At 39.9% G+C, this 23,234-nt stretch overlaps 1 protein-coding gene across 1 annotated transcript in view; it reads left to right on the plus strand.

Annotated features, from left to right (window-relative positions):
* Positions 1-23,006, plus strand: part of CHSY3 (chondroitin sulfate synthase 3) — a 97,400-nt gene extending 74,394 nt beyond the window's left edge. The window contains exon 3 of the mRNA XM_082191565.1: positions 19,593-23,006. Within this exon, the coding sequence (XP_082047691.1) occupies positions 19,593-21,155 (1,563 nt within the window). The 3' untranslated portion in view covers positions 21,156-23,006. The remainder of the gene's footprint in view (positions 1-19,592) is intronic.
* The last annotated feature ends 228 nt before the right edge of the window (positions 23,007-23,234 follow it).

Here is a 23,234-nt window from a genome sequence, read left to right on the forward strand (position 1 = left end):
AAAGAAATGGGTGAATGCAGAAGCACCAGATATTCTGGAGTTACCATTGTAGGACAGTTTGCTGGGGCTTGCATAAATATTGGTAAACTTCAGACCATTTCTCCTCATCATTTTTCATTAAAAAAAATCAAGTCTAATTTTCTAAGTCCCACTGAAGTCTAGGTCTCAAAAGGCAGGTTCCCATCTTGTCATTGATTAGATTTCTCTTTGCATTGTAATATAAGACTAATAACCTGAAAACTTAAAATGTATGTAAATTCCACATTGAAGACAAGATTGCATTCTAAAGTAGTACCGTTCTGCTCTGTGAATGCTTAAGTGTCTTCTATATAGATGGGGTTAACTAAGCTTTTATGACAAGTTCGCAGTCTCTGAAATTAATGTAATTAAATTTGGACTTGGTTAGGGCATATGTACTCTGGTTTTAACTCATTCAGCTTTTAAGCTGTTTATAGACTGTTGTTTAGACGTATGAAAAACATATCCCAAAATACCACTGAGCTGTCAAGTTCGCCAAATGTTTCAGAAATAGGAATTTGGCTGAACTGACAAAACTCATTCATACAGCTGCATGAGACTCTCATTGGCCCAGAAAGACAGGCAAAAAAAATATTTTAAAAAGTCTAGCTGCCATTAGAATGACCTAATTATCTCTAGTTTGCCAGCTGCTGAACTGAATAGGGCTTGTTTTAGCACAGCAATTGATTGACTGAGGTTCCGGTTATCTATGTAGTGCAGCTTAATGTGCACTGCCTACTCTCAAGATGATGCTCTGAGGATTCAGACAAAATGCTCTGAGACACAGGGACGGCTCAGAGTTATTCCAGTACTGCAACAATTTATTACACAGCTACAGCAGACTCTGCTGTTTACTGCTTGTTCTCTTTGAGGCCTTCATCACATACTCCTGGTCTTGATAGAAATGGTACAGATACAGTCAGCAACCCCCAGCCATGTGAAGGGGCCCCTTCTATTAATGAACAAAAAGGCAAGTGACTGAAAAAATGAACATAGCCTGTTGTACAAAGGTAGCAGTCGCATAACTTTGCAAATGTCTCTGTTTTCAAAGGGGCAATCCTGGATTGACAGATGCACCCACTCACCCACATTTTCTGATTTGATCCTGAAATGTTCCACTTTCCCTATTTTCATCAGAGAAATGTTGGCGGGTACGGAATCAGCTGTCCCTATTTTCATTGGAGAAATGTGGAAAGGCATGCAATTACGCCACCCACTTTTGTCTCTGCTCCTCCCCCCCCCCATTGGCACGTAGCCTCCCAAAGTGCAGTGTTTGGGCTGAAAAAGGTCTCCCACTTCTGTTTTAGGGGGGTGGACTAGGAGTAATTTTGAACCATTTCCTTCTGTAATTCATTCATCTTTTTTCTTTTTAACATTGAGCTTTATGATCATAAATAATAGTTCCTGCTTTTCTTTTTCTTTTCTTCTCTCTCTCTTTTAAAAAACACATTTGCTGGATAGTGTGCTTTGCTAGGAATAGCTATTGATAATTATGCTCACACTTTATGGCTTTGCAACATGAAAAAAAATGAAGTGTATAAGAGTATGCTTATTAAAACTGATGTGCACCGCAGTCTGTCTATAAAAGCTTTCAACTGTAAAAGCCTTTGATTGGTGTTTCGAGTCACAAAATGAAGTGAAGAGCACTAATTGTTCCAGATCTTGTTTGCCTCTACTCCTGCAATTAGAGCTTTTACAACAGTTTTGATGTTTTCCTTCATTTTCAAAAGGAAGGGTATACACTTCCAGTTTTATTTCAGCAGTTCTTTCTCCTCCCACTATTATTTATGACTTCAAGGCAATTGTGTAAGATGGCTGTTTAGAGGATAGCTTTTCAGTCATAATTATCAGTCAGTGTGTGGTGTGATATTTTATAATGGCCCCAATCCAACCGTGTGCACTTGCAGCAGCTGAGGCTGTGCACATAGAGACCTGTCAGAATAACAGCAATTACACCAAACAGAGGGGAAAGTCAAGGAGACTGAATATTGACTTGGCTTTCTTTCCTGAACAACCAAGTGGCACAATTATTGCTGTCTTAGCATAGTTCCATGGATGCTAGAATTGCAATTGGACTGGTGGATAGAGGATATGATGGAATATCATTTGTGCTGAGTTTTCCTCCCAGGTAGGTAAACAGCTGTCCCCATCATGGTTTCTTCAATATGTTGTTTGAATATAAGCCCCATGAGCCCTAACCATTGGCCATGCTGGCTGGAGCTGATGTGATGAGTTCTAGTTCTAGTTTGGGAAGGCTGAGCAAGAGATCTGGTACACAGGTGTTTATAGGCAATGATGGCCATCTGTGGGCCTCACCCAGTGATGATGCCATAAGAATAGTGCATTCAAAACAATAACTTTCTTAGGATTAGCCAGTGAACTTCACAACTGAGCAGGAATGTAAACTTTCATTTCTCAAATCCACACACAAGTAGGCTCTCAAGCCACATGGTGGTGACCAACTATTCAATAAAAATGTTCTTGTTGCTACTTGCCAACGAAATGTCATGTCTCCCTTTCATAAACCTGAAAAAAATATACCGTATTTTTCGCACCATAGGACGCACCGGACAATAGGACACACTTTGTTTTAGAGGGGGGAGAACAAGAAAAAAAAAATCTCCCCCTCTCTGCCCAGCGCTCCTTCAGTGAAGCGACAGGAGGTGCTGCACAGAGAGGGGGAGAACTTTCCCCCTCTTGTTTTCCTGCTCTAAAACAAGGTGCCGCTTAAGGTGCGTTCAGGCGGCTACCTTGGAAGCCTGGAGAGCGAGAGGGGTTGGTGTGCACTGACCCCTCTCGCTCTCCAGGCTTCAGGTTCCTTTCGACCTGCTCTTTGGGGCTGGCGGGGGGAAGCCCACCACCAGCCCCAAAGAGCAGGTCAGGGAGCAGCGGAAAGGCGCAGCGGAGAGGCTCCTGCCATAGCCGGGCGTCACCTCTCCAGCCAGGAGAGGGTCGCGGGGCTATGGCTTCTTTAGCCCCACCCGCGCTCTCCTGGCTGGAGAGGTGATGCGCGGCTATGGCAGGAGCCTCAATAGCCGCGCGTCACCTCTCCACCGGGAGAGGGTCGCGGGGGGCTGCTTTAGCACCGCGTGCGCTCTCCCAGCTGGAGAGGTGACGCGCGGCTATGGCAGGAGCCTCTATAGCCGCCCGTCACCTCTCCAGCCGGGAGAGGGTCGTGGGGGGCTGCTTTAGACACATCTGGGACTTAGGCAGGAAAATGGTGTCCAGGCAGATTTTCAGCAAATCAGTGAAATTTCCAGCAGGGTTTCACTTTGGGGAATATAGCAACCCTATCATAATATGAATTAAGGAAATTACCTGATGTGGAAGATATTGTATTTACTCAAGTCAAATGTGCCATCAAATCTAAATGTGCACCTCAGTTTTCAGAGCCTTGAAACCAAAAAAAGCATTTGCTGGTGAATGTAAATGCACCATTGAATGTAATGCACACCTTATTTTCTGCAATGTAATTTGGCCAAAAAAGGGTGAGCATTAGATTCAAGTAAATACAATAGTAATGGGGTTCAAATATAGGCTTCCCTTGGGCTTAACAAGGAAGCTGTAACTGGGACAGAACGCAGTATAATATCCAGGTTGTTGACTGGGTCATCCTGTCAGGCACTCTATAACACCTCTCCTGAGGGAGGTGCTGTGCCTCTCCTTATGCTTCTGGGTGCTCTTGAAGGTTTTGCTATTAGCATTTGGAGCCCTGAACAACTTGGGACCAGGTTACCCAAGGAACCGCCTCACCTCATGTATTCCTGCCTGCCAATGGCACTCCTCAGATGTGGCACTGTTGAGAGTACCAGACGCCCTAGATGTGCTCTTGGTTTGTACTAAAAATCACTTCACTAGTGTTGCTCTCTGGAATCAATTGCGTGCCAAACCGCAGAACTCCCACCTGGCACACCTAACTACTGAGTGGGAAATCAATGGACACGACAACTGTCTGGGATTTAGAATGGCCACAACGTCATTGATTTCTGGTGTAGGAAGCCTTGGCATAGGCATCGGGCGTGTATCCTTCGCAGCTCCCCTGTGAGTGGACTGAGGCATGACATTCAGGGGGTAAATCCATTGCAAAACGCAGGTTTACACGGATTGCCATCAAACGCCGAAGGAAACTCTGTGGCCCGCTAGCCCTACGCAACTGGTTCTTTGGACAGAGACTTCCCTCCTGACCCCTCTAACTGGGTACCCTGTTATCACTGCCACAGACAACAAGGGGTGGGTGAGTCACCACTTTACTGCACCCCAATTGGATCCTGGCTGAGTAGTTGGCTGAGCTAAACAGATGGTGAATGGACCCTAGGGAAGCCTCCCTCCCTCAGGTCCACTCACCATGCCCTGCCCCCCTGGGCTGCCACAAATTGGCCCATTTGAATGGATGGGTTTGGAAGGAACATGTGAGCCTCTGCGGTGGTTGAGAGTGATGGGAAAAAAAGCAAAATGGCATGGTGTGTGCAGGTGAGAGTGGAGGTGCCACGATTGGCCTCAGCTGCTGCTCAACAGGAGGACGGTAAGTGGCTATTAGTAGGCAAAATTATAGGTGCTCCGAATAATGACGGCTAGGCCCCAGCTAAAGACATTTCTGTTTTAGAAGGCTTTATCTGAGGTGTGACCCACCGTACATCTGTAGGACTGGCTTTTTGCTTATAATTATCCTTATCATTATTAAATTTATATACTGCCCTCCGTCTGAGGAGCACAGGGTGGTTTACAGTAGAAAAACACAAAATACATGACATTATAACAAACAAAATGAAACAATCACAGCAATCTTACAGGGTTTTTGCAGTTCACACTGGGCTATACATGATGGACAGATGCTTTTTCTTCGTCTTCATCTTTTTATTCTATGATTATGTTTGTTGTTGTTATTATTGCTATTCATTTCATTTGTACACTGCACCTCCTTCCAAGGGGCCCAGGGTGGCAAATACCTCTTTAATGAATTGTTTCTCACAGAGAAAGAGACCATGGGCTTCATCATGCCATGTACTATAAGGCATGAACAAACCCTCACACCAGTAGTGTATAAAAACCCAAAAAGTTGTAAAACGTTGTTGCCTGTAAGTTTAATATCTGCTTCTGTTTTTCTATCAAATAGACCAGCTTTTGAATTTAATTTTAAATACACTTCATTTACCTTGTGGCTTTCACCTTCAATAGCAGCATAGAGCAAACATTTTTATTAACACACCAGCTAGATATTAAGTTAGCATCCCAATCCTTTTAAACCTTTCTGTTGTGCTTGCCTAATGTGTTTTGGGAAAATGAATCTTTCATACTGCTATTTGTACATTAAATTATGAACTGCGACATTCAACCAGGTAAAGACTTATTAATACCATCACAGGCTAGGATTTGTAAGCACCTATTCAGCACTATGATGCAATATATTCAGATGAATATGCAACTGTGAAATTATGTAATTTACTGTAAAAGCAGAGTATAATGTTTGCTCTTTTGGCTGCTTGCCCTACTGGGTTTCATTCAGATATAAGGATCTTTGTTCGGTGTGAAGACTTGAGAGCTTTCTTCTGAGACTGCTCCAGTTTATAGCCAAGTCTCTCTTTCACTCTGTCATAATTACCTTTACGGCAAAAAGTAAAGTGTGTGTCATATCCAGAAATTAACCAGTGTAAAGTCAATTTTGATACATCTTCTGAGGTGACTTGTGATACAGGGAATATAATTCCAGGAATCACTGGGAAATGTGTTTATTTAATTTGTTTTAATAATTTTTTTTAAGTTGCACACATTTTTCCATTGTGGAAGAAAGGTTTACTTGTTTTTTTTATTTCATTTTAAGTTTAATGGACGAATCCTGAGTTGACCAAAGCTTGAAGCAAATACAAGAGAAAATGACTGCTTTCACTGCACTGCCTGAGCAAGGGCCCCTGAACCTTTGAGAACGTCAGCATAGCCCTGGGTTCTTCACCACATTTTAGATCCCCCCCAGCACCCCAGTGATTGTGTGATGCTGACCCAGCAAGGCAACTAATTTTCTTATTCTAGCACCAAAGCTAAGGGACTGTGTTTTCCTCCAGCTGAATGTATGTGTGTGTATGTCATTGGAATGGATAATGTATTTTGTTGCCGCTTAGCTTCAGAGTTATAGGTGTAGGTTCTTAAGAATGCAGTTCTTGAATTAGACTTGCAATTATATGAATTACAAACAGCTCCCCATTTATGCGTGCTCTATTTGTGCACAACCACACACACACACACACGGTGCCAGGAAGTGGATCCCAGAAATGGGGAGCACCCTGGAGAGTCCTTCTGGCTTGCAAGGAGACCCTTCCCAGAGCCCAAAGAGGGTGTCCTCCTCTTCAGGCACCTAACTAGCTGGTGTGCGGGGTAGCACAGCAGCAGAAATTGCTTCTCCGCATGTCAGCTGACATGCATGGAAGAACTTTCTCCACCCATCAGCTGTGTAAGAGCCGCACTGTAGGGTATGTGTGTGAGTGTGCATGTGTGTCTTTTCTCAGAGCAATATATTCTGGATTGGTGTCCGAAAAAGTGCCTTCGTAGGTGCCACTTTCTGCAGCAAATAAATGCTTACAAAAAAATGCAAAGCTATTTACACAGTGAATTGACAAAGCCATAATCAGCAAATTTCGAAGCAGTTGTTCTGTGACTACAGTACTATGTGACCTAACAACCTGGGTCCAGCATATCTTAGGAAAAAGGCTCACTATGTATAGACCAACCTGTTCCATGATATCTCAAGGAGCATGTGGTAATGTAGGAGTCCATGTGAATGGAGGGTCCATCTGAATAACCACCTTTAGTGTGTATGAGACATGAATGGAAGCCTGTTCACATGCCAAGATTGTACTTAATTGAGTTGATAACAAAACTTCCTTGATCATATCCTGCTTTCTTTTACCTAGGAGATTGTGTCTGCTTTACTAGGAATAGTGAAAGCTATTTCATTTTCATTTTCTCTGTCTCGTTATGCTATATTTATGGGCAGTCAGTTCTTCATGCATAGACCTTCCAAGAGACAGCATCACTTTCAGGGCATCACTTCCAGAGAAAATGAAGTTATTGGAATTCCTAGCCATGAGTAATAATAAAATGTGTGTGGTTTTGTTTCTTAATTTTAAATAGGGGCCAAGGGGGTAATTCAGGGTTTAAGATGCATGGATAGAATACGGGTGATGAATATAGACTACATAAATTATGGAGAAAATCTAGAGACCAATATTTTAAAAGCAGTTTTTGAACATCCTACTGTGCCTTTTTATTTGTTTATATATTATAGGTATTTAGATATTTGCTGTTGCAAGTGTATCTGTATATGTTGAACAAGACACTTTCCCAGCAGCAAAAGCTTCCTTACATAACATTTCCATTATTAATCCAGGAGCTTCTTTTCACTCAGTTAAATTGTATTTCTGTACTTGGTCTATAATCCCAATTAGCATGCTAACTGCTGTAACCAGTGTACATCAGAATATTTGTACATAAACACTTAACCACAATCATCTTCCATGGGGAAATGACCATTAAAACATAGTTGTTTTTTCTATCTATGTCGCTGTTGAGCACGATTGAAATAGAGAACGGCCTGGAGGCAATTTTGCAGTGAAAAGCAATTATAAAAAAATATACTAAATTATAGGAGCTGCATATAATCCCCAATTAGTCTGCGTTTTAATGCCCCAACCTGTCTCCAGTGTTTTACCCCAATGGAACAGATTTCTTGACAAGTCATACATATTTAGTTCTGCATTTTCTTGTCAAGTCACAGGTTTTCACTATTTTATTAATAACAAAGCAATTTCTGCTTGTGATAAAACCTGTTATATAATTTGTCAAATCAAACTCCATCCTGAGGGTCCTAAATGAAGGATTTCCCATGCCATAATTCTGGTTTCATCTTGAAGTCTGATTAAGAAGAAACATTGAAGTAGATTTTAGCCTATAAAAATGTATCCCACAAAAAGGTTGTTAGTTTTTAAGCTGTCACAAGACTCATTGAAAAGTTTCAAACAACTTAAATCAAATAAAGCAATATTCAATAATCCATTAGTATCTGAAGAAGTGTGCATGCACATGAAAGCACATACCAATAACAAACTTAGTTGGTCTCTAAGGTGCTACTGGAAGGATTTTTTTAAAAAAAAATATTTTGTTTCGACTACGGCAGACCAACATGGCTATCTACCTGCCATTAGAATCTAATAGTAAACAGTAAAATTAAACATCAGCAAATAATAATTAAGCAGTTTACACTTATCAGTTACAATAAAGAATTACTAATCTATGATCTAAAAATAACAACAAATCACAATGCATAAAATACCATAAAATGTACAAAACCATGTAAAACGATCAAATTGAGAAACAAGGACACACAACTTATAAAATTATTTTTTTAAAAAAATATCCCTGAACTCTTCTATTCCCAGATGATTCTGCAGTCTTCAAATTCATGCTCTGGGAAAGGCTCCCATGGTTGGAGTTGGGGCAAGGCGAGTGGAAAAGCCATTGCCTCATGACCATCAGAAAGTCTCTCTCCCCTCATAAATGTCTGCCTTACTGGCTAAAATGCATACTTCCTCCACATTTTTGTCCTGACCCAAAAAACCCCAACAACAATGTAGCGACCGCTACACTATTGTACTTTTATGGAAATACATATATTGGTGTGGCAAAAGCTGTCTTAAAGCTTTGGAAATGAAAAGAACCTGTCCCAAACCACAGAATGAATCACAGGTAGATTAGAGGGAAAAGACAGAAAGACAGTTCCATCTGTTTGTTAACCTAGATAAAGCCTGATCTTACATAAATCAGCTTTATTGGATCAAAAAATATTTATTTTGAAAAAAAGATAATATTTGTGCAGTATCATAGTAAGCTTGGACCATAATTGGTTAGATGAAAGTAATGGTTTGCTTCCAGGGCCAGGCACAATTTATGCAGTTGGCACTGGTCCTACTCCTCCACTTCTCTTCTATAAGCAGTTTCGTGACAATCTTTCAATTTTATGCTTGTGCAGCTTATATTAAAGAAAGGGGTTGCAATTAATTATTTACCTTGGAGTGGCAATGTTATATTGTGTTCAGCCTATGTTGCAGATTATTCAGCACCCTTCCTTCTGCTTTGAAGAAACGGCTTTATTTTGAAGAGAATTCTGCACTCAAGCAGCAGTCCTCCAAACACTGAAGATCCACTGAACAAAGTGAAACTTATTTATGAGTAAACTTGAAAGTTGGCATCAAACTATCCAGAATATTGTGCCTTTTATTTCTAGAGAAAATTATTTTCTACAAGTAGCTCTTGCATCAAAACGAGTGTATCCTTCCTCCTAAAAAGAACTGCTCCTGTTCAGGCTTCCAGTTTGCCATTCCTTCCTTGCAGGACATTCAAAGACCAACCCCCCCCCCCCATGACTCTTCCCATTGCACCCGTCTTTTCCAGTCCCAGGGCTTAAGCCCTAGTTGGACTGGTTTTTGTTTTGCATTGCTCCACTGTTTTTTAAATATTCTTTGTACTTCTGTAAACCTCAGAGTTTTCTCAAGCATGCTGATACTTTCCTCTTGTTTCTCATGACCCCGTTCTGGCTTCAGTCCTGGTGGCACAAGTCTTGAATTTGCTGTAAAAGATGGGAATAATACAGAGGATTTAGGCATGTTTCTTAACTCATCCCAGAGTTCATAGATTGATAGATAGAATAGAAATACTTACTACGTATATAAAAATTACTTGGAATCAGAAAATATTTATCCTGTAATCTTCTGGCAGTTTTTCTGGAAATTACAATTTTCAGTTTCTAATGTTACTTAGTCCTAGTAGAAAAGTGAACCTTCTAAGGAAGGAATTTTCAAAGAATACTAATTTGCTTTTTAATGAAATGGTGCATAAGTCTTGAGTTTGCTATAAAAGATGGGATAATACAGAGGATTTGGGTGTGTTTTTAAACTCATCCCACAGCTGATAGATTAGATAGATAGATAGATAGATAGATGATAGACATACTTACTACATTATAAATTACTTATTTGGAATCAGAAAGTATTTATCCCATAATCTACTGGCAGTTTTTCTGGAAATTACAATTTTCAGTTTCTGGTGTTACTGAGTCCTGGAAGAAACAGTGAACCTTCTAAGGAAGGAATTTTCAAAGAATACTAATGGTGAAAACTTTTGAAAGACATTTATTTATTTATTTAATAAAATTTATACACCACTTGACTGTGGCTGGGGAAACCCAGCCAAATGGGCGGGATATTATTATTATTATTATTACTTGTTACTTGTAGTGTTCAGAGCCAGTCAATATTGAATAAAAGAATCTAGGAAATAAATGATAGGATAGGAAATAATGTTTTCCAACTGATTTCATTATTATGCACACTATGGATTTTTAGAAGGTCACAGTTGGGGTGGTTTTAACTAACCATATGGTTTGAAATTGACAGATGTGGGTTGTGGATTTGTCGGAGGAAATAAAACTTGATTCCCAGAATTAACCAGATGTTCTATGCAGTAATACAGTGACCTTGTTGATTAAGCAACATCTATGTAATGCACACAAAGAAGAAACTGGAAAATTTGATTGATATATCCTATCTGCTTCCCACAACAAATTTACAAGTATCATTCACTGAAATATGAGGTAGAAGATGACAGATGTGGAACTGTGACTAATAAACAACTTGTATTCCTCTAATAAGATTTCAGTGATAGCGCTGACTTAATATCGCTGGGATTCTATTGAGCATCTCTAGTGCAGCTAAATGTAGTTAGATATTTGTACCATACAGTAGAGCAATAGTTCTTTATAACTGGAAATGTCTCAAGCACAAGATTGCTGGTTTTATGACATATCAAGGAGTTGTGATCACATTTGTTACTGTATTAGACCAACAGCCTAGGGATTACATTGCTTCTAATATCATCTCATGAGTCACACAATGTATTAAGACTATTCCAGTCAAACTGGAGTGACATTGACATAAATGAAAATGTAACCCCAAGAGGAAAAATAAAAGATCAGTTTGTTAGAACATTTACACCCCATCTTTCAGTTCTATAATAGAACCTCCCACAAACATCTTATGATCTAAGCAAAAAACCAAAACCAAAATACATACCATAGTTATAAACAGAAACAATAACACACACAGAGATTAAAAGGCTATAGATTGGTTGGTAGTTGTTCTAATCCTAATTAAACAATCACAGATGTTTCTTGTGCAAGGTGTTGAATTGTGTGGTTGCTGACTAACTCCAGATGAAACTAATACCTATATTTGTTGCAGTTTGAAATCTCACTCATATTGGGAACTGAATCTACCTTGGTTGCTGTAACCGATGACCTCTACCCAGAGAAGTTGGGTGAAGGCAGCTGAATTTATTCTGTTGGATTTATTGGTGGTATTTAATACCATCAGCCATGGTACCCTTCTGGATAGGCTCTCTGGGATGGAGATTGGAATCACCATTTTTCATTCGTTCCATTCCTACCAAGAAAGCCAATTCTACAAAGTAGTATTAATGGGCTTTACTTTTCTCCCATGGCATTTATGTCAGGGGACGCCCTTGGGGATCCATTCTACCCCGCTAAGTTTTCAGCATATTTATTTGAAGCCAGTGGATGAAGTCATCAGAAGATTTGGAACTGGTTGTCACTCATATGCTGATGATAGTTGACGTTGGAGAGATCACTTTCAGGATAGTGGCATCCACAGTAGGATCAGCCTTGCATTAAGATCAGCTTTGCGTCAAGGGTAGGTTATAGCAGCACTCCTATAATTTTGGCATATGCTGAGCTGTAAAACAGAAGAGGTGTGGAGTGCGTATGAGCTGTTCTTAATATATCATGTAGTATTGTCTGTGGGTTTTCTTTTGTTCATTAGTGGTAGCAACTAATTCATAACCCTTACAGTGCGACAATCCATAACATCCTGTTAATTCTCTATTAAGATGGAAGAGGAATTGTAAATGTGGTATTTTCAGTCTCTGTGAAGCATGTAATTCCAGCTTGGATTTTACTTTTTTTTTGGTTAAGACTGATTCTCTATAAGGTTTTAAGAATACATTTATGCTAATTAATGCTGTATTTTCATCTCATCCCCTAACAAAACATAACTATGGCACTGGAAAAGTATAATGGCAATATAATTAAAATTTCTTCTAAGAAAAACATTGTAATAGACATCCTGCCATGCTTATGCTATTTTAATTGGATGTTTAGCTCTAGGGATGTTCATAATTTATCATAAAACTTTAATGTTAATAAAATCAGCTGGGAGGAAGCTGTACTTAATCTCCTTGATTACACCATAAGGGCTAAAATCTTAATTTAATTTTTTTATGTGCTAACAATGGAAGAAAGAGAAGGCAGGATGTTCGGTTCCTCATTTGTGAACTGGCTGCACCTCTGTGTGTGAACATGTGTCTGTATGCAAGAAAATTAATTCTGAGCTAAGATAAATCTTGTTATAGAAGCCATGCTATATGTTAAACAGTTTTGGTTTGTAGTCCTGGGTGAGCTTCCCAAAGAAAGTTTGATATCATTGACAGTGTTCTAACAACTTTTAGCATGGTTCTAGTTTCCCTTTTAGTCCCCTGCTGTTATTACAGTGGTACCTCGGGTTACATACCCTTCAGGTTACATACGCTTCAGGTTACAGACTCCGCTAACCCAGAAATAGTGCTTCAGGTTAAGAACTTTGCTTCAGGATAAGAACAGAAATTGTGCTCTGGCGGCGCAGCGGCAGCAGGAGACCCCACTAGCTAACGTGGTGCTTCAGGTTAAGAACAATTTCAGGTTAAGAACGGACCTCCAGAACGAATTAAGTACTTAACCCGAGGTACCACTGTATTGAAGTCACTCCAGTCCCCTCTCCCCATGGGTTTTTAATCTAGTCCACTTAATCAGTTTTGAAGAAGTATTGCACATGTTTCATCTGTTGTGTAATAACACCTACTGATGTAACATGGAGTTAAAGTCTTAGTGGTAATTTAAAGAAGGTAAATTTCCAGGGGGGCGCTGGGTAATATATATTTTTTTCTGAAAAGGGGGCAGTAGGGTAGGCCAAATATGTTGGGAACCTCTGATCTAGTTCAACTCTCTGCAATGCATGAATTCTGCCCACAGCTGTCCCTGGGTGGGCGTGCTTGAACCACCAACCTTCTGGTTAATAGCCTGATGCTCTGACTTGCATGTGTGAGAGAGAGAGAGTGTGCATGTGTGCACACACAGCCCTTCAACAGGCAAGTGCATGCAGTACACAGCTGCCCAAATTAGTGAACAATGGATGTCTCTGTGTAATCTGAAACCCTTTGGCCTTTGGTGGCTGAGATGGAGCCACCAGAATGGAGTCTATATATTGCCATTCAGTTAACATTCTCTAGAGAAGTTTACAATACAAAAGCAAAAACAACACTAAAATAATATTCAAAATATTATTTGTCTTAAAACTCAGTAGATGTATAAAAAGCCTGCGAAAGGAGAAGGTCTGCCTGGAATTGAAAAGCTAGTAAAATGAGTTGCCAGGCAAGCCTTCGGGGGGGGGGATCCATTGGTGAATGTCATCTGTTCAGCTGCCTCCCATCCTCCTCAGATTGAGGGGGGGGGGTCATCTAAAGACACAGACACAGAAGTCATAGACACAGAAAATCCTTCAAGCACCCAGATCTTACATAAACTATGTAGGGCTTTAAAGCTAAGCCCCAAACCCTTGCATTTATCTGTTAAGCATACAGCTGGGTAATTGGTAGCCAGTACAGTTCTTTCAGCAGTGGTGTAACATGGTGGCGATCAGCTGCTCCAGTGAGTAAGTTGAAAATTTTGCACTTGCTGCAGCTTTCTGGCCAGTCTAAAGGACAGCCCCACAATAGAGCTCATTGAATTTTGCTTAGAAATGGATCAGGAGCTATTGGAACTGTTAAGCACTGACAAGAGGTATTCACAATGACCAGTTTGAGTTAGTGTCTGTATTGTACCGGATGCAGTTTCTGAACAGTCTTGAAAGGCAGTCCAGTGTACAACACTTTGCAGTAGTCCTCCTTAGAGGTTACCAGAGTCTGGGTAACAGGAGTGCCAAGTCGAATAAGATATTGTGGGTGCCCAGGTAAGCCCCATACCACATAATTGATCGCATGATGCAGTGCACACACACCATTTGAATGGCAATGGCCACCAACTTTGTGGGGAGCCAGCCTCCTCAGATATTTTATTTGAGCCCCTAGGAGTTGGCTCCTATGCTGGATAACTGTGGCCAGGCTATCTGTGTCTGCAAAGAAGAGCTGCTTCTTCTATTTAGTCCAGAAAGTCAACTTACACCTCCTTGGTCTCAGTGGTGCCCTTGTAGAACTCAACAGGGAGGAGGATGGGGACAGTGACTAGAATGAGTCATTGGGTCTGGTGCAATCTAGTGTTGGCCTTTCTGTCTTCTGCCCGACCAGACCCAATGGGCGCCAGCCCCCATTGAAAAATGCATAAATCAAGACAGCTTATAAAGCCTTGATGCAGGACTTCAGAGCAGTTGCTGCTCTTAGAAAGCTCCAAAGTGCCCTCCCCTTGCTTCAGGGACAACCCAGTTCGCTTTGGAGGAGGTCCAAATACCAAACTGAAGTGGAGCTTCACTTTAGCATTCAGGCTTTGTCTGAAGTAGATGCATATTGCTAATACGTAATTGTACAAGTTAGCAATATGCATTCAGGAATATTATATAGCTAGAAACCATAAACCGCAGCAGCCTACAAAGAGTGTGTGTCTTCTGAGTTGTCTGTGCAGTTTCTGCCATTGCTGTTCCAGTTGCAAACCACAGACTGCTTTTTAAATCTAATACTTAAACAGTGGTTTGGATTTGCTAAACTTCAGCATCAAACACTGGGGGGAAACTAGGTTATTTGACTTAATGATTAACATATTTTATACAAGGGAACTGGCTTTTAGTTTGATTCTCAGTTTTTATTTTGTTTTTATATACTGGTAATGAATTCTGCAGAAAATGTTTATTAGATTATGGACTACACCATCTCTGACCTGTTGTAGATAATTAGACTTCTATGGGGGACAAAGAATGGATTGTGCATTGTGACCTTAAAATTGAAATATCCTGCTCCATTTACAATGGAATCCTCTACTGGACTCAGAAGTCATATACTTGCAGGAAAAATACTATGAATCATTGCTAATTACAGATAATCGCATAAATTGTTATGTATTACTAGAATGAAATATGTGACTTAAACTGAAGTAAAAGGGTCACTACAAGTCAAAAGCAGAAAATCTTGCACTCTGTAGGAGTCTTCTACGTTGCCTTTGATTGTATTCCATTTTTTGACTGAAATCAATAGGCCAGAATTGGATTTGTAGTGGTGCAGTATTGCCAAAGGGCCCAGCATAATTGTGTATTCTGTACTTCAACAAAGTTTCTAATGGTTTAAAAGGAGGACAAAGACTTATAAAATCCATTGTACCAGGCCTCTGCATGTTTGCATAAATGTTTCTGAAATGTCCTCTTTTTAATAATGCTTTCAAAACGTTGTGTTGTTTTTTTCTTACGAGGCCCTGTTTTGTAATAATGTTTTCTCCCAGAGCTAAAAGGATTTCCCATTTGAGAAGATGGGAATGTAATCCATAGAAATACTGAGTTGCTTTAACTGTAGTCTGAAAGCCGGGAAGTGTAATCAAAACGGAGAAAAAACAGCTGTCATTCCCTTTATTTCTGATGTTCAGTCTTGAGTGCTGATACTTATGTAGACAAAAGGACATCACACAAATGGGGTGGTGGCGGTGCTGTTGGCAAGTTCAGAAGAACTCAGAACTTTTCAGAAGTACATTTAAAAAAAAACAACACACCAAAGGGGTAAAACCATATCCAAAATAATCTGCACATGTTTGTACTTGCATTGTGTGGAGAAGGAGAGAGAAAACACCGAGGAGGCGATACTTTGGAGATGTGGATCTCTGCTTTCAAGGCCTCTCTGTTATCCCTCCACAAGCTAATAAATTTCCTAGAACTGTACATTCTCACCTAAGAAGGGAAAGCATTGAAGATGCTATAGAATCATAGTTGGAAGAGACCATGAGGATCATCTAGTCCAACTCGCTGCAACACAGGTATATTTTGCCCAATGTGGAACTCAAACCCACGACTCTGAGATGAAGGGTCTCATGCTCTCCCGACTGAGCCACTCTCATTCCTGATATGCACACACAACTTTGCATATACATGCTCCACATTTTTTTGGTGGGGTCCAACTTATTAATTCATCAAGAACTGCACAATTGTATAAATAGTAGGAATGATCCACAAGCGAGTATTGATGATGATAATGATGATGAATGCCCATGCTTTTTGTAGTGTATGTAGCAGAGCTGGAAAAGCCTGAGCAGTCTTGGGACAGGGTGGGTCTTAAGAGATGCAGTTTAACTCTGCCTCTCACTGCAACAGATTTAACATTAATCACCTCAGGAAAGCTATTGTTTGCACTAGAAGAGAAGCCTCCTTTGGCACCAATGGGAGCTTCCTTTGAAATGCAAACAATAGCTTCAGAGAGGCGATTTTTTTCCAGGACCATGGAAGGGAGAGAGCCAGCAGGCTAACTCAAACCTTCTACAGTGCCAAGGGTCCACAGAGCTGCTATTTACATAACAAAAAGCATGCACATGAATTTCATTCACACAATTAATACCATGTTTAGGTTCGCCTTCCTTAACTTCCTTCTGGATTGCACTGTTTCTTCTGGCATATCTTGTTAGCTTCTCCCTGCAAGGCTGCTATACTATGTGAGTCTTTTTACTCACTAAAAACAGAAAGTACAACAGTGTGAATTGCCATACAGTGGTACCTTGGGTTACAGACGCTTCAGGTTACAGGCTCTGCTAACCCAGAAATAGTTCCTTGGGTTAAGAACTTTTTTCAGGATGAGAACAGAAATTGTGCGGCGGCAGCGGGAGGCCCCATTAGCTAAAGTGGTACCTCAGGTTAAGAACAGTTTCAGGTTAAGAACAGACTTCAGGAACGAATTAAGTTCTTAACCAGAGGTACCACTGTACTTGAAAAAGTATTATGAACTTTTTCCAGAAAGTGACAACATCATTTTAGCAGTTGAATAGATAACGCTAGATGGTATGGTCCTACTGAATCAGCAGCTAATAAATATTTATTGTTGTAATAAACAAGCAGCCACAACCTCTTGATGATTGCTTACTGGATTTGCAGACTACTGTAGGAAAGAATGTCTAACTATTAAGCATAAGGAAACAAAGGTTATGGTGTTTTCTGAAATGGGGGCCAAATATTCTTGGGCCACGACTGGCCATAATTCAGAACAAGTTGATTCTTCCAAGTACCTTGGGATCTGATTTCATGACTCTACCAAATGCATTGTTCCAGCAAGCTAGGAAAGGCTATAGTGGTGCACTAGAGCATTGCTTAATTTTTTTTCTGCGCAAAAGGAGGTGCAATTGCTCTAGCGGCCCTAGGGTATGCACGGCAAAAGTTGTGAACCAGGTTTTATATGGAGCCTCTGTCTGGTTCCTTGGACTTCAATTTTCTTTTGCTCTTCTTTGAGCTATAATAGTTATACCTACATTTGTTGCTAGCGCTGCTCTTAATTTCAAAGTGGACTGAATGCATTCAGTAGCTTAGCATAAATATCCTCCATTCATTATGGTCTCTGAATCTGCTCCTCTGTCTCTGACATTGTTGCTTGAGTCTTTTGTATCCACATGGAGAACAGAGTTGTGGGGAAAGATTTCAGCAGCACAGGTTGCCAGTTCCCCCCCCCCCAAGTCCAATTCGATGTGTTCACATTAATCTGTAAAGCCCTAAATGACTCAGGCTCCAAGTATCTGAAAGACTGCCTTCTTTGCTACACACACTTGGGTGCTAAGAAGGCAGAGAGGGCCTTCATGATAGTTCCTCCATCCTCAGAGGCTTGGCGGGGATGGCCTAGGAGAAGGGCATTCTATGTGGTGCCCCCTAAGCTGTAGGACTCTCTATAGAGGTGTGTCTGGCGCCTTCATTTTACAGCTTCTGTAAACACTTGATTGAAAGCCTCCCAGAGTGGCTGGGGAAACTCAGCCAGATGGGCAGGGTATAAATTATAAATTATTATTATATTATTATTAACTTTGGCTTTTGACCCTTGAGGTGCACATTTTTAGGACCCGCCTTGCTTTTCTGATTTTAACATGTTTTAAACTGTTTTTAATATTGTGATTTAATGTTGTAACCCACCCTGGGACCTTAGGGTGAAGGGCGGAAAACAAACAAACAAATGTTAATAAATGTTGGTTTTCTGTTGTCCTTGGACCTAGTGCAAACCAAATCTATTGTTACGCAGAATAAAAGATAACAAATGTGCAAAGGTTGATGCATCAGCTTAAGGGGCCACAATCATGGGTAGGCAAACTAAGGCCCGGGGGCCGGATCCGGCCCAATCACCTTCTAAATCCGAACTGCGGATGGTCCGGGAATCAGCATGTTTTTACATGCGTAGAATGTGTGCTTTTATTTAAAATGCATCTCTGGGTTATTTGTGGGGCGTAGGAATTTGTTCATTCCCACCCCCCCCAAAAAAATATAGTCCGGCCCTCCACAAGATCTGAGGGACAGTGGACTGGCCCCCTGCTGAAAAGGTTTGCTGACCCCTGGGCCACGTACACCACCCTCACTGTGCTATACTTAATCTACTTCAAACAAACGTACACCATATCTATCTTTTTTAACAATAGCCAAGTGCAGAAGAATAGTTTGGTTGGCACATTTTAACATTTTATCCTCCAAGATCGTGGACGACAGATTTGCGAAAGTTCCTTCCAAGGACAGATGGTGTTCTTTCATTCATTCAGAGCTTGAAACAGTCTCTCATGTGTTTTTCTGTTGTAGATTCTATAGAGGGGTCAGAGGACACAATTTATCCCCTTAAGAGGCAGTTTCTTGCTTGATCCTTGGAGATGAGACCCTGTTGAGTAGAAGGGTTCTAATAAATTCATTACTAAACAAGTGGCAATATGTCTGAATGTAATACGTCTTAGACTCACTCTGATTGTTGGCTCCTAACTTGACACATTTGTTCTTCTGAGGCTTTGATTTTATATTTTTTATACTTTGTACTTCCTTTAAAACTTTGATTAATTGATAACAAGTAGGAGCAGAAATGTATACATGATCACCCAACTGTAGTAGCAATAATAGGTCACTAAAAATATGAGACTTGGACGCTTACAAAAATGTACTTGAAATAGTGTTTTCACATTTTAAGATTAGAAGAACTGATTAGCTGGTCCTCCCGTTCCCTCTTCTTTCCTTACCCTTCTCCCCAATATACACATTTGTACTCTAAAATAGAGTAATTTTCCTGTAAAATAGATAGAATTTCTTTTCCTTACATGAGTGAGTGAAGAGAAATACTATAGTTGAAAAAACATTTTTTAAAAAAATAATAATAATTCAATGGTGAAAAGCAAGCTTGCAGTATAGCGTATTATTTAGGAAAAAATAAGTTAATATAAGTGAGTCATTGTTTTTCCTGATATGTCATAGCTGGAAGAAACACACCTAATAATAGTTATTGTTTTTGTTTTCTAGATGCAGCAGTTGTTCCATGAAAACTATGAACACAACCGGAAGGGTTATATACAAGATCTTCACAACAGCAAAATTCACACAGCCATTACACTTCATCCAAATAAAAGGCCAGCCTATCAGTATAGGCTTCACAATTACATATTGGCCCGTAAAATTTCAGAATTGCGTTATCGTACCATCCAGCTTCACCGGGAAAGTGCCCTCATGAGCAAGCTCAGTAACGATGAAATCAGCAAAGATGATCAGCTTCTTGGAATGATGCCATCTTTCAACCGCTTTCAGCCACGTGACAGGAATGAAGTTATTGAATGGGAATTTTTGACTGGAAAGCTGCTTTACTCAATGGCTGAGAATCAGCCACCTAGACAGAGTATTAATAGCATCCTGCGGGCAGCATTAGATGATACTGTAATGCAGGTAATGGAAATGATCAATGAGAACTCTAAATCTAGAGGAAGGCTGATTGACTTCAATGAAATACAGTATGGGTACCGCAGGGTTGACCCTTTGCATGGTGTGGAATACATTCTGGATTTGCTTCTTTTGTATAAGAGGCACAAAGGAAGAAAAGTCACTGTTCCAGTTCGGCGCCATGCCTACCTTCAACAATTATTTAGTAAACCATTTTTCAAAGAGGAAGAAGAGCTGGATGTAAGAAGCCTGGTAGAAAACGTGAACAGCGACATGCAGTCTTTATCCTTCCTTTCTAATTCTCTGAAAATGTTTTCATCATTCCAAGGCACCAAAGAAACAGGGGGAATCAGTGACAAGAAGGTTCACATTCTTGTCCCTCTCACAGGGAGATACGATATATTCCTAAGATTTATGGAGAATTTTGAAAAGACCTGCCTTATTTCCAAGCAGAACGTAAAGCTGGCAGTCATTCTCTTTAACTCTGATTCTGGTCAGGATTCCAGCAAACACACAGAGCTGATCAATGAATATCAAAAGAAGTATCCTATGGCAGACATGACCATCATTCCAATGTCGGGAGTTTTCTCTAGAGGTTTGGGTCTTGAAATGGCCTCCTCTAAGTTTGACAATGACACTTTGCTGCTATTTTGCGATGTTGACCTTATATTTACCCCCGATTTTCTCCAGCGGTGTAGAGCTAACACCATTCAAGGACAACAGGTTTATTATCCTATTATTTTCAGTCAGTATGACCCCAAAGTAACACATGGGGGCAACCCTCCAGTGGACAGCAACTTTGTTTTCACAAAGAAAACTGGGTTTTGGAGGGACTATGGGTTTGGGATTACCTGCATTTACAAAAGTGACCTTGTGAATGCTGGTGGATTTGATACCTCTATTCAAGGCTGGGGACTTGAGGATGTAGACCTCTTTACTAAAGTAATAAATTCTGGACTTAAGGCGTTTAGGAGCCAAGAAGTGGGAGTTGTACATGTATTTCATCCAGTTCATTGTGATCCCAACCTAGATCCTAAACAATACAAGATGTGTTTGGGGTCCAAAGCAAGTACATTTGCCTCTGCCATGCAACTAGCTGAAATATGGCTAGAAAAACATTTAGGTGTCAGGTATAACCGAACACTCTCCTGACATTCTAATTCGCTTTGCCATCCTAGGGGATTTTACCTCATTCCTTCTTTCTTTTTGTTCGTTGCATTCTTACAATTCCATTTTTGTCTTCCAAAGGATATGTTTTTGACCTCAAACAAACAGAGTCTGCTGTCGGGAACATTACAGATTCCTACTGAACTGATTCAGTATGGTCTCTTTCTACTCCCTTTGATCAATAAACTGAGTGAAATCATGGCAATCAAATAATCCCACGGAGCACATCCGTCACGTGGAGCTGCAACAGAAGAATGTTCTCTTTGGGCTGTAGGATTCCATATCAATCTTCATCATGTCTGTCAAACTTAATGTGATACAAATATTTTCTGGTGAAGATACCACAAAAGTGCTTTATGCTTCCCCCGGGGTAAGAGACTCTGCCAAACTTGAGTTTTATAATTTATATGAGAACTAAAATAAACAGTATTATTCTTCATCTTTATAATTTTTAAAGTAAACAAATAACTGACTGTATCTCTATTTTTTTAAAATAAGAGGAAAAACCACATACAAACTGAGGGTTTTCTTTCCTAGTGCAACTGGTACTGGCTACCAAGAACCTTAAATGTCGTACGCGAATGATCTCCTTATTACCATCTACTCTGAATGCAATTGGACTGTGTTTTCTCAAGGAAGCATGACTTAGTCAAATATTTACATATGCTGAGAAGGTTTCTGAACCAATGTCCTTCATTTGCTGGCAAGAAGAAATCATGACACAATGTGGTTATTTATAATAAAAGTACAGACACACCATATTTTTTTGTCAAAGACAAGAATATGTTGCTTTGTCTCTGTTTAGAATGAGCCTCTAATATATAAATAATTTTATATTTTGTTCCTTTCATAAGACTGCACTTGATACAAAGGGAAATAAAAGGGTACTTAATATTGTCTTTTTATAATTGTGCATTAATATTGATATTCTGAACCAATCCTTGTTAAACTTAAAAGGAAATGTAATTATTTAAGTATGAAATGACTATTGCTGGTCAAAGTTCTTGCCAATATATTTATATTAGTGAAGATTTATAGGAAATGGAATGTGTTAAGACCTCTCTCTGAAGAATACAGAAATGTCAAGGTATATTGATGGAATACTGAATGGAAAATCAATTAGATACCAAAATGTTAGGTCTGTTTTTTGTATTAGTACTATTATTATTATTATTTTGTAAAAGCAAAGGAATAGCCATTTCAAACCATTTCTTGCCCAAATTCTTTTAAATTGCATTTATGACAGAGAGGTAGAATATTTTGTAACAAAACTGTTCTAAGAATCCAGAGGACATATCCAAGAAATGTAAAAAAAATAATATCAAGATGCATATGTAATATAATGCAAACAACAGGGAATCTGAGCACATAATATTTATGGATGTTTTAAGGAAGCAACCCCCCTTACAATACGTGTTCAAATGCATCATATGTATCTCTTTCGGTTATAATAACCTTTGATCCTATTTCCATAAGTTTCCAATGAATCACAAATCATCAAATGCCACAGTTGAATGGGCTCATAAGGCTTGTAAGGAAATGAAAGGGGAATGGGCATTAAAGCGTGTATCCTCAAAACTCCTTTAAAAAATGACAAAGTCCTACCTAGCAATCATGTATCTAGATCAGGCATAGGCAAACTCGGCCCTCCAGATGTTTTGAGACTACAATTCCCATCGTCCCTGACTACTGGTCCTGTTAGCTAGGGATGATGGGAGTTGTAGTCCCAAAACATCTGGAGGGCCGAGTTTGCCTATGCCTGATCTAGATACCCTTAAACCAGCATGAATTGTAACTGGAGAGACATCACATAGATGTAAGAACTAGAAAAATATTGTGAATATTATCACCAGGTTCCCAAAGCCTTTTTCTGCCATATTTAATCTTCCATTCTTCTTGGTGTTGGGAACCTATGATGCTGTTTTTAAATTATGATTTACTGTTCCTGCCCTTCATCTCTCAGAATCTCCCTGCAGAACAATCACATTTCACAGTCATTTGCGCATGTACGTATTTCATGGCTAGCAATCCATACCAGTTCAAAAACAAGCAAGGCATACCTTC

The sequence above is a fragment of the Podarcis vaucheri genome, assembly GCF_965113315.1.
Source record: "Podarcis vaucheri genome assembly, chromosome: 11".
Taxonomy (NCBI): Eukaryota; Metazoa; Chordata; class Lepidosauria; order Squamata; family Lacertidae; genus Podarcis; species Podarcis vaucheri.